Here is an 18,822-nt window from a genome sequence, read left to right as displayed (position 1 = left end):
GTTCCCTGCCGTGGGTTTTCTATGCATTTTTGTAGCTATACCAGTTTCTGTTACAAACACCTCTGTATCCAAGAATGCAACTGACTTGGCATCAATATGTGAGGTGAACCTTAAGTTAAGGCCGTTGTTATTTATTACCTCCACAAACTCTGTTGCTTCTACCACTGTACCACGCCATATCAAAAATAGGTCATCTATATATCTTAGATACAATAAAACATGGTTCTTCATTTTATCATTCAGTGCCCCCCTGAGGACCTGCTCCTCCCAGAGCCCCATGTGCGAACATGCCAGACTCGGAGAGAAGCAGGCCCCCATTTCGACACCTCTGACCTGCTGATATAGCTGGTTATTGAAAAGAAAAAAATTGTGTTCTAAGCATACCTCAATCATAGATAACAACATTTTATTGTGCGATGAGAAATTCATAGGTCGCTGATTTAGAAACAATTCCACCGCTTTAAGTCCATCTGAATGCTTTATCGATGTATACAATGACGATACATCTAACGTCATTAGTAAACAATTATCCTGCCAAACCACATTGTTCAACTTTCTAATAAAATCAGAAGTATCCTGAACGTATGAGTCCAAACCTTTTACCCAGTCCTGTAAAAAAAAGTCTATATAGCGCGAAATGTTCTCAGTTGCGCTATTTATGGCCGATATAATCGGACGCCCCAGTGGAGAATTAGTGTCTTTGTGCACTTTTGGTATTAGGTAAAATGATGGTATCACGGGATGATCATTCTTCATGAATTTGTATTCCTCATTTGACAACAATTTGGCACTTCTCCACGCCATCAATTTCATGTTCTGCTCTTGCCATGCTGCCTTTACCAAAGTGATGTTGCTTTTCTTGTAACAGGTGATATCAAGAAGTTGCTTCTCAGCTTCAGCAACATACATTTGTCTCGGCCATAAGACAATGTTCCCGCCTTTATCGGCCTGGCGTACAATCACATCGTTTTTCTTTTCAAGTTTTTTAATCAAAGTTTGATAACATTGGTTCTTTTTGTTTATAACTTTACTTTTGTTGTTTGTGACGATGTAAAGTTGTTTTAACTCTTTGGCAACAAGATCGTGATATACCTCCAAATTATCGTGCACTGAAACCGGTGAAAAGGTTGACTTAGGTTTAAATGGGGTTTGGATTAAAGCACAGTCCTCAGAAGATGTGGTTAACGGCAAGTCATTCACTACCATATCCTCCTGTTGTAAATCCCATATCGCCTCAAATGTGTCACGTTCTCCTGCTATCAACAGTGAAGGACTACTCAATGTTTCTGTTGCTTTCTTTCTTCTAGGTTGTTGAAGAAAGAACTTTTAAAGTTTTAATTTTCTTATGAAGCGATAGGAGTCCATTCTTGCATCCGCATAATTAAAGTCCATTGGGGCACAATAGGTTAACCCCAATCCCAAAATTCTTTCATCTTTGGGGGTCAAAGTGACATCTGTTAAATTGATGATTGATTTTTCGCTACAAGATATTAATTTGCCTTTTTCTTCGATTTGTTCCAACGATTTCTCCCGGTTTGTTTTGAAATGGACTGTGTTGAACCTGCGGCATTTTCTTCTGGCACGCCGCTTTTGGTTGGCACGGTTTTGTTTGCCTGTGTCTTGCCTTTCACTCTTGGTCTTAAAGTGTCGCACCGGTCTTGACATAAGCAACTCACCTCCTGTGCTAGAGACAGCTTGACAGGCCCCGCCGTGGAGGGCCCTGCGGTCTCGTTTTCCGTTTCACTTCCAGAAGTTAATCTGGCATCTGTGGATGAAACCAGTACATTTCCATCTCCCCCTGTAGTTTGTCTGGTTTTCCTCGCTCGAGCTTTCACATTCTCATACTTCTTAGCATAAGTGAAAATTTGTCCATTGAGATAATCCAGGCGGTCGCATTCGAATTTAAAGGCTTTACGTTTCTTTATTATTTCTTCATCTTTTTTAACTCTTTGTGCCATATCATTTCTCATTTTGTTGGCTTGTTCACTAGATCGAAAACCCGCTATTTCTGTTTCTATCTTCTCAATTTCCGCTTGTATCTTTAGGCGGTCACCCTCAGCATATTCAACTAGTACCCCCATCAGTTTAGCGGAACAATCAAGATTTATTTCTGCCCATTTAGTGAGCATTGCGGGATCTGGCGTCTCATAACTCGGTGCAAGACTTATGCGAAGGCCCCTTGGGACTCGACCAACAGTTAAATATCTGGATAGAGACTTGTGTTCCCACCACTTAGCCTGTTCTTTCTTGGTGAGTTTTTCTAATTGTTTGAATAAGTCTCTCAGTGTGGGATTGGCGCTGGAATTAGTGTCCACGGGCAACTGGTCTTGCGGATTCGACCCCCCAGCCGGGGCTTTGTCGAACATGCTCCCCGCCGCCTCCTCCCTGTTCCGCAACGTATCGGCGGACATTCTTGCTTGAAGCAACAGTTGCTTCCACTATTGGGGTAATTATGTTTGATTAAAAAAAGTACACTAGATATCGGCTCACAGAACGGACCTCGGATCCCCGAGCTGGTCCGTATGTTTTTCGCCGACTGCACACACACTATATATATATAGATAGATAGATAGATAGATAGATATAGATATATATATAGATATATAGATATAGATATAGATAGATATATATATATACACACTTCACTTGGCTTAGCATATGTAAAGGTCCTATTATATCAATAGCCAGTTTGGACCAAGCCTTATCTGGCACAGGGATTGAACTCACAGGACTAGAAACAGTAATCTGGGTTTTTATCTCTACTAACACAGGACCTACATTGCATAACAAATTGTTCTACTTACCTATCCATTCCTGGCTACCAAAAGAGTTCTCTCACTCTCCTTTTCATGGCTCACAAGCTAATAAGTCCTTCATGAACAAGCTCTACAATCCTGAACGTTATAGCCACAACCAAAGCATCCAATCAACGAAGTAATCCTTTGACAATATACAATTCTGAAACAATATGATGGAAACGATCCAATTCAGCGTTAGATATTTTACAAGTTGGCCATCCCTGATTCACATAATCCACAACCCTCCACTCTTGCTCTGAAATAGCATCATTGGTAATTGTCAAAATGGTGCTCACTTCTGCTTTCTCATCATCCATGACACTCTCTTCACAGTCCTTCAAGGGCAATCTAGAAAGACAATCAGCCATTATATTCTTTATTCCAGGTGTGTATTCAATGCAGCTCCTGCAACCTAAATTGCCGCTTGGCAATTCTGGGCATGAACCTACTACCACCTTTTGTGGTAAATAAATCAACCAAAGGCTTGTTATCCATCCTAACAACACACTCCAATCTCCACAAATACTGATGGGAATAGTCGACAACCCACCAGCAAGCTAGGCCGTCACGTTCTAATATAGAATATGGGAGATTCTGGCCCTTTGAGCCTACGAATAGCAAAAGCAACTACTTCCTCTGTAGATTCTCTTTGCTGTAACAGAACCACAGCTAATTCATGCTGACTTGCATCCATCATTATAATAATTGCAGCACACTTAGAAAGAAGAAAATGCCCAAAAGGATTGTTTATGTGCAGGAAGGTGTCCCTTCCAACGCAAAAGAGAGGGGAGAGGAGTTGGCCTAACGGCTAGGGCGCTCGACCTCGGACCTGGGGATCTGGTTTCGAGTCTCGGTAACGACGCCAAAACCTCCTGTGATTCTGGGCAAATCACTTAATCTCCCCGTGCCTAAAATGAATGTGTGTCTGTCCTCATGTAACATAACTGGTGCTATGTAAAGCGCTCTGATACCTGATTCGGTTCGGGTCTAGTTCGCGCTATATAAAACTCTGCAAAAAAAAAAAAAGCAATCCTTCCTTTAATGCAGACACCCTTGCTCTATGGCACAAGGGTGCCTGCATTGGCGCTGGGCTGCTAATTGTGCGCCAGTGCAGGCAGATGCACACGAATGTGCCATATCTTCTCAGATATGGCGGGTTCCTGCCCTCCCTCTTTCACGCAAAGCATCAAGGTGTCTTGCTGCGCTGTGCTGCGCTAAATTTTGAGAAATCTGGCCCTCAGCATACAATGCTTGGTTCCCACCAACCGTTTAGGGCTAACTTTGCATTTGAATGGGCATTTGTAAATACTTTTACACAAAACAGGGAGATGGGGGTCAGAGGGAAGAAGAGTTTTAAGACCTACTACAAGTTCACTTCCCCAGCTACACACTATGAAAAACACAACAGAACTTGTAAGGTCTGACAGCCAAATAAATTGGCCAAACTGACATGTAGTACATTATGTCAGTAGGTGCTATAGTTACCTCTAAACAGGGTGAGAGAGTGTGAGTCACATGTGTGAGAAGAACAAAGTGTGATCACGAACTGGTCAACAAAATCCAGAGCAACTTATTATGGATAACCATCAAACAAACCAAGTGATCAGTCATATCATTTGGTCGTCCACACTGTGACCAGGCCGGTCTTTAGATCATCTAGACCCTGTGCCACACAGTAAGATGTTAGTACTGGATCAGGTCCACAGTGTGTTATGAACCATCAATTGTTCGCCAGTTAGTGATGGTTAAAAGTGGTGAAAAAACAGTGCAAAATAACGCAAACGTGGTGAGTCTAAAATAGGGTGATGTGTCAAAACTACTCTTTATTAGGAACAAGGCACATCCCCTAATTAAAAGAACAGGAACAGTGAAAAAGACAGTATAGAAAAAATGACTGTCGCTAATAGGGCCGACATGTTTCTGCCTAATGGGCTAAACGTCCCTTGGCTTTCATCAGGGCCACTGCTCTTAAATGTTGCTACTGTAACAAATCTGTGATAAGTAAATCAAAAATGTAACACAAAACTAATCAGTGAAAATGGAGAACAAGTAGAAGTAGGAACGATACAACCTGTACCTACATTTATGTACACATCCTCCTTGTCACATGGATACTCAGCTTGATCTAAGGGGAGATATACAACTGTTACTCGTATTGATACAGAGCTGTAACCGCTTCACAAACACATATGCTCACAACATCTCAATCATAAGTTATAAGGTATTTGAAATTAATTGCTCACCCAAAATGACAGGGGACTGAACCTCACCTCACCTGGACCGTGCTCAGGTATTCGAGGCCCCGCGCTATGGAACAAAACGTGTCTAAATACGCCTGTGCCTAGGTAAGGATATAAGTGGGCCACTCTTGCAGAAAGGAGATGATCAGTAACAGTATGAATGGATGTCTTCCTTTAAAAGGCACGGGCTAAATCCTTAGGACTCTGAGAAGATCTGTGCTGCTGATCCCTTCTGAGAAGGAGCTAGACTGTGGTGTGCATTGAGAACTTGTCTTCCACTGGCAAAGCTTTAAAACCTGAGCTGCTATGCTGCTATGGGCTGCATTGTGCTACTGTCTCAGACAGAGATTGGGGTTTACCCTTTATGGTCCAGGACCTCTCGAAGCAGATCACCCAAAGCATTCCGCTCCATAAACCAGTGCTGGCCTGAAACGTGCATGTGACCATGGGAGGGACACCCCTCAAGGTGCCTGACACCACTGCAAGTCCCTGCAGCCTGCAAGAGGCCCCCTGTGAGATGGCCGTCCTCATTATGGAACCATCCACCCCACAGATGTGAGGCCTGTGTACGACCCTTGAAGTGTCCCTCCGCTTAGTGGTCTCTCACCACTCTGAGCCTCCTGCAACGTGAGTCAAACTGCACTTAGGATCCGGCATCCCTGATGTGACTATTGCAAGATGTGATTCCTCTGTAGGATCCCCAGAGAGCTCTAGAGTGCATGGGCCTGGCTAAATCCAAGATTAAATTCATGTATGATTGGAGCCCTGGTTTCGGAGAAACTTAATCACGGGGATACCGGAATTAATATAAGAGCCAAAGAACTTCTTAAATTTACCGAGACTGTTTGCTAAATATGAATAAAAGTGTCCTCTCTGCTTATAAAAGAAAGACCATTGCTGTAACAATCTGTTTATTATTTTGAGTGACGCATGTGCTGCTCGACCTTCATCCCACCACCCTCCAAGAGTGCACATTGACCTTGTTTCCCTTGAGAGTCAAAGCCTATGAAGTGTGCCCTTTGCCCTCAGAGAGCTCCCAGCAGTATCTGCTTTCTGTGTATCTAGGATCAGTGGCAATGCTTGGTGCAAGGATTGCCCTATCTGCCCTTTATTTGCACAGGTCCTTAAAGTGGGTACCTTGTACCAGTCCACACAACCCTTATGATGTATGAGATCAAAGATAACCTTTATTGAAAGCTATCCTAGTGGTAGCAATGGAGAGCAGCCTTCAGGATTAATCTTGAAGGAATGAAAGCAGCTTGTTTTACCAGAATCTCACCTCCTAAATGACTAAATGAAAAGAGAACCACACAATGTTTACATAAAAATATGTATTTATAAATATACCACTCTCTACTAGTCTCTACACGCGACTAGGTCAGAAAGCACACAATACTGAATCAATAGAACATTTGTAAATAGCTCAATACACAGCGGGCTCCAGGGGAGACCGAACCATGCACTAAAAAATGGTATAACAACAACGACTTAACTAGACACAGTACCTAGAGCACATAGAATTGCTGGGACCCCAAGGAACCACCCAGAGGATTGACACGTGGAGACCCTGGAGGACGGGTGCAGTGAGGAAACACGGACGTGTGCTCCGTACAAATCTACGGGAAATTTGAGGTTGGAAAATTACAAGGTAAGGACACTTCTAAGAGGACTTCAAACAAACCCTTTGCAACATAGTAGGTTCTAAGGCCAACCCACCAGTGAGTTCCGAAGTACCTGTGTTACCTATCCCAGAGGAGCCAGGTGCATAGGTGTCAAGTAGTGTCGGAAACCTTCGTCATTTTCAATGGAGAGCTGAAAAGAAGTACTGCTGCCAGGACGGTGAAGAGTGTCCAGTGGAATCCAAGCCTGGATCCAAGGTGAGAGGAACCTGAAAGCAGAGGGGACAGAGTCTGGGTCACTTCTGGTGACCAGGGGCTCGGTAGTCGAATGCCCACCAATGTCATATGCTTCAGGTGCAAAGAAGGGTTGCTTGACTCTGCAGCCACGGGGACCAGGAGATGTCTAGGATGACCAGAATCCGGAGGTATGCTGTCCCATGAATGATGTTGAGAGCTGAGGAGTCGATGTCTGGCTGGAGCACCAACAAGCTTTTGCAACTGCAACCCATGCGGTCAGAGGAAACAGGTTACGGTGTGGACCAGCAAGGTCCAGGTGAAATGGTTATGGTGTCCTGGCCACAGCGTATACCTCCTTGCACATACAGAGGGCAGGAATCCTTGCTTCCGGGTGTCTGATGGGTTGGGGTCTGGTTCCGCGACCAGGAAACGCCCCCATTGACGGCAGCGCTTCCGGGGGAATCCGCATATCAACAGCGGTTCCCGCAGGCTCTGTGCTTCGAATTGTCGCCTGAATCCTTTCCGTTTCTGCCTGCTACGGATTTAAACACATCCCAGGTAATCTGAGGTTGAGCAGGAGCGCTGCCTCGTTACCGATTTTTGACCCGCGGGTGCTCGTCTCAGAGCTGGGCTCTTCCTTGTGCCTGCCATTTGACTTGCCTCTCTGGGAACCTAGCCCATGTCATGTGGGATTGCTGTGGGGGTAACCTACACCGCGCTGGACACTTGTTTCTTTTGCATTTATGCTAAGGAACGCTGCTGTTTCTTGACCTTACTCACGTCGTGATGGAGAGCTTGCTGTGGGGGTAGCTTACACCGCGCTGGAGCGCTTTACTTTGGGCTTCCCTACACGGCGCTGGAGTGCTTTGTTTTGAGTTTGCACACACCGCACTGGAGAGCTTTATATTGAGTTTGCACATACCGCGCTGGAGCGCTTTATTTTGCGTTGGCACACACCGCGCTGGAGCGCTTGTTTCTTTTGTGTTTGTACTAATGTGCTGGGGCACTAATCATTTGTTCCTGTGCCTGCGCGGAGCGCTTTATCCTTGTTTTGATACTCATTGCGCTGGAGCGCTTATATTGGTATCACTGATCCACGCTGGAGCACCACTTCCTTTCCTTGGCTAAAGATGTCTTCTGGATCCATGGCGCTTCATCTGCCAGGTAGCTACTGTTCTGTATGTGGGCAGAGGTACACATAGGTAAGGGTGGTTTTGTGCCCATTCTAACAGGATTTTCCTTTGTTTCCCTGCCAGCTGGAGTTAATGGTCCTTCGCTGAGTCAAGAGAAGCCCTCTTCTGGTCCACTGAACTCTTTTCCCACCATCTTTAGCTTCCTTCCCTGGCCCCATCTCCATCCCAGTTCAGTTCACTGTTCTTCACTGGGTAAGATGGGTACAGGGGCGATAGCTCTTGTCGTCTCAGCGAGAACACTTCGCAAGCAACAGGTAAGCCTTGTGGGGTGCCTGACATCAGGGGACTCTCCAAGCAATAGATAGTCAGGGCACATCTGGAGCAACCAGGCAGGCCGAAGAATTCACAAGGTGACCCTCGATAGGACCCATTGTCCAATGGACCAGGGATCGCGAGGAGACCTCAAACAAGTATGCAAAGGACCAGTCCACAGGACACTCGGAGAGTGGAGGCCGGAAATCTTTGGTGCAAATACTGCTCGGCTCGGGACTACACAGAGTCCAAAGCACAGGCTCAGGAATCATCACTAAGCATATGAAACTGCAAAAATATGCTGTGCACAGGGGTTTTGGTTGCACATTCCCCACGAGGGATACTGGTCTCAGAATCGCTGAGAAGGGTAGATTGGCCTCAGTGACATTCGAGAACCCACCTTCTGTGTTGCTGAAATCTTTGGAGTCCGCAGGAGCTCGGGAGAAGCAAACCGGGTAGATGTGTTTAGGTGCCCGCTTTTGCAGGGAAATAAATCCTTTACTCCAAGGCAGATTCTTCAGTCATGCAGCGTCATGCAGGCAGTCGAAGTACTTGGTCTCTTCTTAGCAGAATCGTGTCCAGGTAAAATCTAAAGTACTGTGAGCAGGTAACCAACTTTTTACCCAAGGGAAGGGGTTGGATAGATTCTATGGACCCTCCTGTGGGAGGGGCAGGACAGAGGGGTTGCTACACACATGTCCTTTGTCCAGTTTTGCGCCGCAGCAGGAACCAATGGCTCCTAGAACTGGTTTGAGGCAGGCTGTGCACTGGGACACCAAATGTGTCCCCAATGCAGACTTTCAGGCACTGAGAGAGTGCACCCATCCAGCCCCAAAACACTAAATCATGTCTGGGAAGTGGTTACACTTCCCTGTGACAGGATGCCTATTGTCATGCCTTCCTCTGCGCAAGCTTGGCTCAGCAGCAGGAGGGCAGACCCATGTCTGTGGCTGGCAGCATCCATTTTGTGCTGCCCAGGTCGAGAAAGCTCGTACCAGGCAGGACCGACATTTGTCCCTCTAGAAGGTTGGAATCATACCTCCCACACCAGTTACTGGTGTGAAGGTATGATTCCAAGGTGTTTGACACCAAACACATTATTTTTCTAACCAGCCGTTTTAAAGTTAGCATTTACCGTGAGGTTATAATGCACTTAAACATATATGTCTGGATGCATCACAGACAACCCTGGAGAATGGTCTCCGAAGGCTGCAGAGGGGCTCTGCTCATGCAGGGGCACCCCCTCATGTAAAACCCATCACCTTCTCTACAGGATTGTTAAGGCCTGCCATAGCGGTGACGGGTAGGTATTTAAGTGTAGTGATTTAGAGAGATATAGGGAACCTATATCTCACTAAGGGGTGCAAGCACCGTATTATACAGTCTGCAGTAGCAGGCCTGTGGTGTCAATGTTGATGGCCTCTCATGATTGGCATAATACATGCTGGAGCCCATGGGAGGCCTCTGGGGTACCTATGCCCTGGGTACATCGTGTACCATATACTAGGGACTGATAAGGACACCCGAGAAACCAATCAGGAGTGTACCTAAAGTACATGCATTGCAATTTAAGGGAGAAAGCAGATAGCCTGGGGTCCTGGATAGCAGGATCCCAGTTAGACTAAGCCACAAACAGTGTGACAAAAGCAAAAAGTGGGGGAACCATAAAAAGCCAATACTACTTTTCCAAAGGGGTTACTTGGTAATCCACTCGGAGGGCAATGGTACCTGTGGGTCCAGAAGAACTGTGGGAAACAACGGGGCAGAGAAGGGATACTGCCCAGGAAGCAAGCCCTCCCCCGGACCAAGAGAAGATACCTCTGAGAAACAGATTTCCAATGTAAACTTATTGGAAGGGGGTGGAAACCGTATCATTTTGCGTTTTCCTTCTTTGCTGCCTCAACTCGATGTATTATTTGCAACATTTCTATAGCACGATCATGAGAGTTCGGAACCTGCCACATAGCGCTGAGGCGTCAATGAGTTACAAATGTGTCATGGGCACTAGTGCAAGCAGGGAAATGCCACTCGAGCCCAAAGTGGATAGTAACAGACAGTCATAGTGGGTTCAATGGGCCCCTCACACTGGGCTCCTGTGCCACTGCACCTACCGCACTAATGATAGCGCCGCTCCTGTGAGGTGAATATGCCGTGTGCTGGGCTCACCTTGTCAGCGCGGGTGTGTTCACGTTAGCTTCTGTAGTGTGTATTCACACACGTGTCGTGATTGTGTCACTAAGTCTGGTCAGTGTGTTCCTCTTTCTCCGGTTGTCGGTTTCAGGTGAAGGGGGAATGCGGGCGGGGGGCCTCATCATTACGCAAGACCCCCGGAGACACGGGAAACGGGAAGGGCTGTGACAGCGGGGGTCTCCTGCCTGAGTCACGAGTCACTGGGTCTATAAAAACGAAGGGAATCGTTGTCTCTGCACGGCGCCAGTCAGAGAGCACAGCAGCGGAGAGGCCACACACCGTATAGTCAACCTACCAGCAGGTAAGGGATTCACCCTGTCTGTACCCTGTGTGAGCGAGAGCAGCGGGGATAAGAGACTCACTGTCCGAGAGAGGACATAGAGACGAGAGATGTAGCGCTCGTCGACCTCCACTATTGAGACATATTTCTGTACAGCGCTGTATGCAACTCCAGCACCAGTGCTAGGCGCATTGGCCCTGTGCCAGGGCTGTACCAGGCTGGCACAGTATCTCTGTGGGTGGGGTGACCGGTGCCCGCACACGCCCTGTGACTGGCACTGAATCCCGTTTTCTTCTGTGACCCTGGGTGCAGTATGCCAGCCCCTGTCTGTACCCCCGGGGGTCAGGCTTCCCCCAGCTGATGGAACCAGGCCCTGTTCATCATCAGTAACGCCCATCACAGGCCACAAGTGACGGCAGGTAGGCTGCGTCACAGGAGGTCACGAACCTCAATGTAAAGCAGCCGTGCCCCCTGCAGCGTGAGCCTTGCCAAGCACTGGGGTCAGATGGAGATGGTGGGAGGCGGGGATGCTTGGGGTGCTGGGGACCGAGCGCCCCACTCTTCCAGAGCCCTCCCTGTGCATGTTGATGCTGGGGGCTGCCGGGGTAGGTGGGGGGTCGGGAGGCCGTCTCTAACTCTGTCCCTTGTTGTCTTTCAGCCATGGGTCCCGTGAGAGCTGCCCTCCGGTTGCTGCTGGCACTGGGCTTCTTGCAAACAGCAGCATCTTCTTTCTACGGTAAGGCCTTGTCCTGCAGCCTCTGTCCCTCTTCCCTACTGGCCCCTGAGCGTTAATTCCTGAAACATGCTGGTAAAACTGTGCAGAATGAAAGGTGGAGTCGGGGCTGCCATGTTTTTTACCCTATAGTCTACAGATTGTCCCCCGAGTTAGTGCACCCGCTTTGGAGAGTGCCCTGTGCGGCGGGTGTCAGGGGGTGAGGCCGCTACCGAGGACACTCTGGGCTCTAGACTGCTGGACGCGGGTGAGATCTGTGCGGATTGAGAGCTCCTGAGCGGAAAGGTGACAGAGTGTGAGGGTAGAGGCCAGAGGCAGCCGTGACTTCCGGCAGGAGAACACTCACTGACTGTCAGTAACAATGAATGTTACAGTGAGTGGAGCCGATGTCTCCTCGAGGCCGGCAGTGGCACGGCGAGGCATGTCGGGCCTGGTAGTGGGTGACGTGTGCGGTACTAAAGGGATTGATAGTGCAGAGACAGGCGGTGTCAGGGTGAGATACGCCTGCTATGAGTGGATGAGATATGCCTGCTATGAGTGGGTGGGATACGCCTGCTATGAGTGGGTGAACTGTGCCTACAATGAGTGGGTGGGATATGCCTGCTATGAGTGGGTGAGATGTGTCTGCTATGCTGTGGGTGGGTAAAATGTGCCTGCCATGAGTGAGTGAGGTGTCTGATATGAATGGTGACGTATGGCTGCTAGGAGTGGGTGAGATGTGTCTGCTATGCTGTGGGTGGGTGAGATGTGGCTGCTATGAGTGGGTGGGTGAGATGTGGCTGCTAGGGGTTGGTGAGATGTGTCTGCTATGCTGTGGGTGGGTGAGATGTGGCTGCTATGAGTGGGTGGGTGAGATGTGGCTGCTAGGAGTGGGTGAGATGTGTCTGCTATGCTGTGGGTGGTTGAGATGTGGCTGCTATGAGTGGGTGGGTGAGATGTGTCTGCTATGCTGTGGGTGGGTGAGATGTGGCTGCTATGAGTGGTTGGGTGAGATGTGGCTGCTAGGGGTTGGTGAGATGTGTCTGCTATGCTGTGGGTGGGTGAAATGTGGCTGCTATGAGTGGGTGGGTGACATGTTGCTGCTAGGAGTGGGTGAGATGTGTCTGCTCTGCTGTGGGTGGGTGAGATATGCCTTCTATGAGTCGGTGAGATGTGCCTGCCATGAGTGAGGGAGGTGTCTGTTATGAATGGGTGATATATGGCTGCACTGATGTACATTAAGGGCTGATTACAAAGTCTTTAATGGGACTCGCTCGACTGAGATCAAGTGGAATGGACGTGCTGCTCTTTGCGTGACATTAAGTCAGGCAGTTCCCAGATGCGCCCCTCTGAATAACTGCGCCCTGAGCTCAGCTCGCCCATGCCCAAGGCCAGCCCTGGCTGGGGCATCACGACTCATGAGTGCCCTGAGTCACGCCCGAAGCGTGTACACAGTGACCACCTTTGACCGGTTCTCAGGTATTGCAGTCTACTCCAGAAAAGGGGGAGTCTGTGAACCTCTAGTGGCGATCAGAGGTACTGCAAACTGCCACAGAAAACTATTTGGGATGGATTCCAGAACCTATAGTAATAACACAAAATACTCCACCTGCTCCTGAAATAATTTGTTTCTGAGTCCAGGACCTCGGTTTACTAACCCATGCTCCTCTAGCCTGATATTTTGTAAACACCTACGGTACTGCAGTCTGCTAGAGAAAAGTTCTGTTTCTTACTACAGTGACCTCTACAAATGACCAAAGTTTCTCCAGTCTGAAACAGAAACAGGATTTGGTTTTGAATCCATGAAGACTACTGCAGTAACTACCTAAGATACTGCAGGATTCTACAGAAAGGTCTTACCTCTGATTGGAGACATCGCTAGTAACAAGCATTAGCAAAGCTAATTTTCAGTTACAACCATATGTATTGGCTTTTACAATTCTTGTTTAAAAAAAGTGAGACCGGTGGGCTTTGTCAACACTTGTTACAAATTTGCTGTCTGTGTCTCATTTTCCCTTGGTTGTTTTCTTTACTCTCTTTCCCATCGTCCCCATGTACTTTTGCCTACTTCTCACCTGTCTGTTTTCCTTAAGCATTTTTTACCTTTCCCTGTTTCCACACCGCCTTTTTCCTTCCAACTTCTTTTTCCTTTTTTTCCTGGCTTTGCTCTTTGCTTTGTTTCTTTAATTCTCTATTTCTTGTCCTGTCTGTTTTGATTTCAAGGAAAAATGGATACATTTATTAATAAACTGGAAAGGTTTACTCCCTCGAACTCTTCCCACGCTTTTGTGTATAGAATTCCACAGCAACTGTAGAGAAAGCCTATTGCAAATTGTATTTTCTCCTGAAAATAGCATGATACACTGGGCGAATTAAAAGGCTGTAGTTTGTTTTTTTATTACACAGGCTGAAGTCGGGTAGGTACTGTTAGTTTCACAGCAGCACTTGCAGATAAGTGTCAGACTGTAGTATCTTCTTATAAATGGCACCACTCTGAGTTTTACTTTGAATTTCATCTTTGCAGATGGGCAGGAAGAGGTGGAGATTTCCTTCATTCTGAGGTGTGCTGAAGAAGCCAAGCACCTGGTGGATGCCGCCTACAAGCACACGCGCCAAACGTGAGTCACGAAGGTTTGGGTATCGCTGATTATATCTATAGGCAAATTCCCCAAGTGTGGGAGTAACAAGAGAGGTGTAACACCACTGCCATCAGGCGCAGAATGCCTGGCTGGTTCCGAAGTCTGACATGTCCCTTCAGGATTCTTTATTCAACTTCTGAACCTCCATCTTTCACCGTCAAAGCTGACATCACTTCCTATCTTCTGGTCTCTGACCTTCTCGTACCTGCACATCCAGAGCTGCCACTACTACCCAAGATGCTCTTTCAGAGCTGCCACCATAACATGTTTTAGAACCTGCCCCTTCAAAATAGGCAACTACCGTTGTCTGGCCTTTAATCTCTCAACTCGTCCCTCTAAAGCTGCCATCACTGTTAGAGTGAAGAGAGAATTCACCAAAGATCACTGCCAGGAATTCTATCATTGCCAATACTCTGAACTCTGACCTGCCCTTTTAGAGCAATCATAACTGCCAGAATTCTAACTTAGCCCTTTGGAGCTTCCATCACTGCTGAATCTATCATTCCGCCATCGGAATTCCCATGAATCCACGAGATTCGATCTATATGCACCCGATTGAGATCCGCCACCTCTTATCGAGTACCACTTCCTCTTAGACTCTCAGGTATTTGCTGGTGAAGCGTGCACCACGGCTGTGTGAATGTGGGGTGGCTTAGTCTACCCTGTATGTGTGTCACTTTTCCATCTCTCCGATGGTGAAGCCCTCATTGCTGCTGGTGATACTACGTCTGTTCTGTGTATGTGGGGTGGCTTAAGCTACCCTGCACTTGTGTGTCACACCTCTCCTCTCTCTGATGAAGAATTCATTGCTGCTGGTGATACTATGTCTGTTCTTTGTATGCGGGGTGTCTTAGTCTACCCTGCCCTCGTGTGTCACACCTCCATCTCTCCGATGGTAAAGCCCTCATTGCACCTGGTGATACTACGTCTGTTCTGTGTATGTGGGGTGTCTTAAGCTACCCTGCACTTGTGTGTCACACCTCTCCTCTCTCTGATGAAGAATTCATTGCTGCTGGTGATACTATGTCTGTTCCGTGTATGCGGGGTGGCTTAGTCTACCCTGCCCTTGTGTGTCTCACCTCTCCTCTCTCCGATGGTGAAGAATTCATTTCTGCTGGTGATACTACGTCTGTTCTGTGTATGTGGGGTGGCTTAGGCTACCCAGCACTTGTGTGTCACACCTCTCCTTTCTCTGATGAAGCATTAATTGCTGCTGGTGATACTATGTCTGTTCTGTGTATGTGGAGTGCCTTAGTCTACCCTGCCCTTGTGTGTCACACCTCTCCTCTCTCCGACGGTGAAGCATTCATTGCTGCTGTGATACTATGTCTGTTCCATGTATGTTGGGTGGCTTAGTCTACCCTTCATGTGTCGCACCTCTCCTCTCTCCGATGGTGAAGCACTCATTGCTGCAGGTGATACTATGTCTGTGGGGTGTCTTAGTTTACCCTGCCCTTGTGTGTGTCACCTCTCCGATGATGAAGCGTTTATTGCTGCTGGTGATACTATGTCTGCTCGGTGTATGTAGGGTTGCTTAGACTACCCTGCCCTTGTGTGTCACACCTCTCTTCTCTCCGATGGTGAATCATTCATTGCTACTGGTGATACTGTGGGCCTAATCTACTTTCGAGGACAGATTACTGTGTCACAAAGATGATGGCTATCAAGTCAGCCTTATAACAAGTGTATATCCTAAGATACTTGTAATAAGGTGGATGGGATATCCATCACATTTGTGATGGAGTACACGCCTCCAACTCTACATCAGGAGCTATGTTTGCTCTGTGTACGGGGGTAGCCATGTGTGTTGTGCCACATTTCTCTCTGCCGGTGAAGTATGCCACCCCTACTTTACTTCAGTTCTTGATACCCTGACGACTAACTCCACTCCTCATTCCTCACACCTAAAGAGATCATGCAGAAATGATGTAGGGAAGTCTTTTTCCTGAGGCCAGCTGTCCAAATTTGCAGGATTTAGTAACAGTGCACCCATTTATGACAAGACCTGCTTGCCCTCATTACGAGTGGGCACTTTGAGCCAAATTTGTTTTTTGAGTTTTACTGTGATTCACCACATTATTGTTACCATGTAAATTCTGATGGAATTAGTGCCGGCAAAGACACTGCACATGCAGAGTTTACAAACCACAGAGAAGGCAAAAATATATAGTAGTACCACATTAGCCCTCATTCCGAACTGTGGAAATCAGAATAGTGCAAGAACATAACCCCATGGTATTGATATTTTCTGGCACGACTTTAGGATATGCAACACAAAAAGATGGTCGACGGAATGCTGAACATTGTCAAACATTCACCCCTAGTCTCAGATATGAGTATAACCCATCATTATTTTGCTCACCACGCCATTCCAGTCTAGACCCAGCCATATGCAAATCAGCATTGACCCTGCTCCTCATAGGAACAGTCCAGCCCGAACTGCCAGGCCAGGTCCTCCCTGGACCGGAAAACAAGCATCCTGGAACCGGTTTTGGGGTATCACCCCTCATCAGCCAGGCTAGCTTGAAACTCAGCACTTCGGCCTTCTTTTTCTAGGGTTGCAAATGTGGAGTTTGATGGTATTACCCCCATAAATTCCACTGAGGTATACGCTGCAAAAAATTGTTTGGGCAAAAATAAGTCAGGTGTTGTAATTATTTCAAAACTTGGCATCTTAATTCAGGCATGAACTCCTATGTGTGCACAAATCAGCATTTACAGGGCACTTAACGTGGACCTTAGTATTGACTATTTCAGTTTACTAAACAGGTATTGAGACGAATGGTGGTCTGTAGAAAACCAAGTAGACAAGTTATTTAGTGATACAGTCCTGTTACTACAATACACAGATGATATGCTCCTAAAATGTATTCTATTGGAGGGCCACTGGAGGACTGTTCAAGGGCTCTCAATGACATTAATCTTAAACTGGTTAATAATGTGTAGACTCTTTGCACATCAGAAATTTAAATTGTCAAGACTAGTCTAGAACACGTTATTCTTAGGCTAAACCTTTGTCTTTCTACTTTTGCCTGCAAGAACCTCCTTTCCAAGCTCACAATTTGAAAATCTTTCCTAATGGGGAGCTACAGCATGTGAGGAATACATTGTTCTAGAGAAGTTAGTTTAATAAAACAAGAGAAAAGGGGTACACTCGTTAGTTTCATATCTAGCAATGAAAAGAGTAGCTGCTCTACAAAGCTCACTTCTTTGATGAACATAAAAGTGAATTTGAATTTTAGGATATGTAGGTCCAGTCCTCAGCCGCGAGGTTTGCACTGCTGCGGTGCTGCTTATGATCTGTGTGTAGAACAATGTCTTAATTTGCAGCACTGGCAAGTGACACATTTAACTAAAAATTAAAGACACACCGAATTGACCAGACCCAAATTATATTTTCCCTTCCCAGTTTAAAGAACAAACTGAAGCAGGGGAGCCTCTCACCCTCGGACATCATGGCTTTCTTCAAGCAGCCGGTGGCAGGAAGCAGGACCGCCATCCGGGCAGCGGATTATATGGAGACTACCATCCAGTTGTTGAAGGAGAGGGTGGAGAACTCCTACCAGAGGCCCTTCAATATCACAGGTAAGAAACTGATGAATAACCATGGCAAGTGACTGTTCACTAACTAGCAATTAGCAAAGTGCTGCTCAGTCAAACCAACCAGCGAGGGCCCAGTACAGCCACTGGCAAACTGTTTAGTGTAAGCACTAAAAGACTGTTTAGTATTAATTATCAGATATGATATAATATAGCTGGCAAGTGGCTGCCCTTTGCAATCAGTGAGAGACTCTTCAGCGGGTTATCCAACTGTAGGACATCAGATACAACCACTGATAGTAAATCAATCAATGAATCAAGGGTTTGTTAAGCGCGACTACTCACCCGTAAGGGTCTTAAGGGGCTAGGGGTAGGGAGGAGGCAGGATCCATTCCATCAAGGAGGGGGTCGGTTGAAGAGCCAGGTTTCTTGCGAAGATATGGAACGATGTTGTCTGTCTGAGGTGGAGCGGCAGGGCGTTCTAGGTCTTGGTCACGAGGAAGGAGAAGGAATCTGTTCATTCTAACACTACACTGGCAGACTGCTTAGTACAACCAGTAGTAGATTGTTAAGTATTGCCAACTAGATAATGTTCAGCAAAGCTACCAAAAGACTTTGTATTGCAACCAAAGAGATACAGTTCAGACATTAACCAACCAAAGGAGGCTCCACACAACCCCTGAGAGAATGTTCAGAGTGTCTCCAACCAGAGGACACCAAGTACTACCAACAATAGACTGTACTGCATATCAAAGAAGTACAACAATCAGCAGCTTGTTTAGTGGAACCAGTAAGAGATTAGAATATGTTGAGTATAAATAAGAATGTAGGCAAGCGGAAAGAAATTCCTATTACAAGCTATCCCTGGCAGATCAGTGGCCATTTTGGAATGGGTTAGAAGACATTCACTGCAACCACTGTCTTGCAGTAATGGAGACTCTGACTGACTTGAACCTGTACCAGCAATCATTGTCCGAAACCAGCCCTAGCAAACAGGTCGGCGGCACCCACCTCCTTCCCCCAGGGGGCCAGACGAGCAGTTCGCCAGTGCCGGTTTTGGTTCCAAGTCTTGCCTTGATGGGCAGAGAGAGACCCAAGTACTCTAAGTACGACCAACGCCTA

General features: G+C 46.9%; 1 protein-coding gene across 1 annotated transcript in view; it reads left to right on the top strand.

The window, feature by feature from the left end:
• The first annotated feature begins 11,469 nt into the window (after positions 1–11,469).
• Positions 11,470–18,822, top strand: part of LOC144822758 (myeloperoxidase-like) — a 33,912-nt gene continuing 26,559 nt past the window's right edge. The window contains exons 1-3 of the mRNA XM_078680617.1: positions 11,470–11,545; positions 14,046–14,139; positions 17,570–17,745. Coding sequence (XP_078536743.1) covers positions 11,470–11,545; positions 14,046–14,139; positions 17,570–17,745 — 346 coding nt within the window. The remainder of the gene's footprint in view (positions 11,546–14,045; positions 14,140–17,569; positions 17,746–18,822) is intronic.

Source organism: Lissotriton helveticus, chromosome 3_1, assembly GCF_964261635.1.
Source record: "Lissotriton helveticus chromosome 3_1, aLisHel1.1, whole genome shotgun sequence".
In the NCBI taxonomy this organism is placed as follows: domain Eukaryota; kingdom Metazoa; phylum Chordata; class Amphibia; order Caudata; family Salamandridae; genus Lissotriton; species Lissotriton helveticus.
Note: the sequence above shows the minus strand (reverse complement) of the source record. Positions and strands in the feature narration are given on the sequence as shown.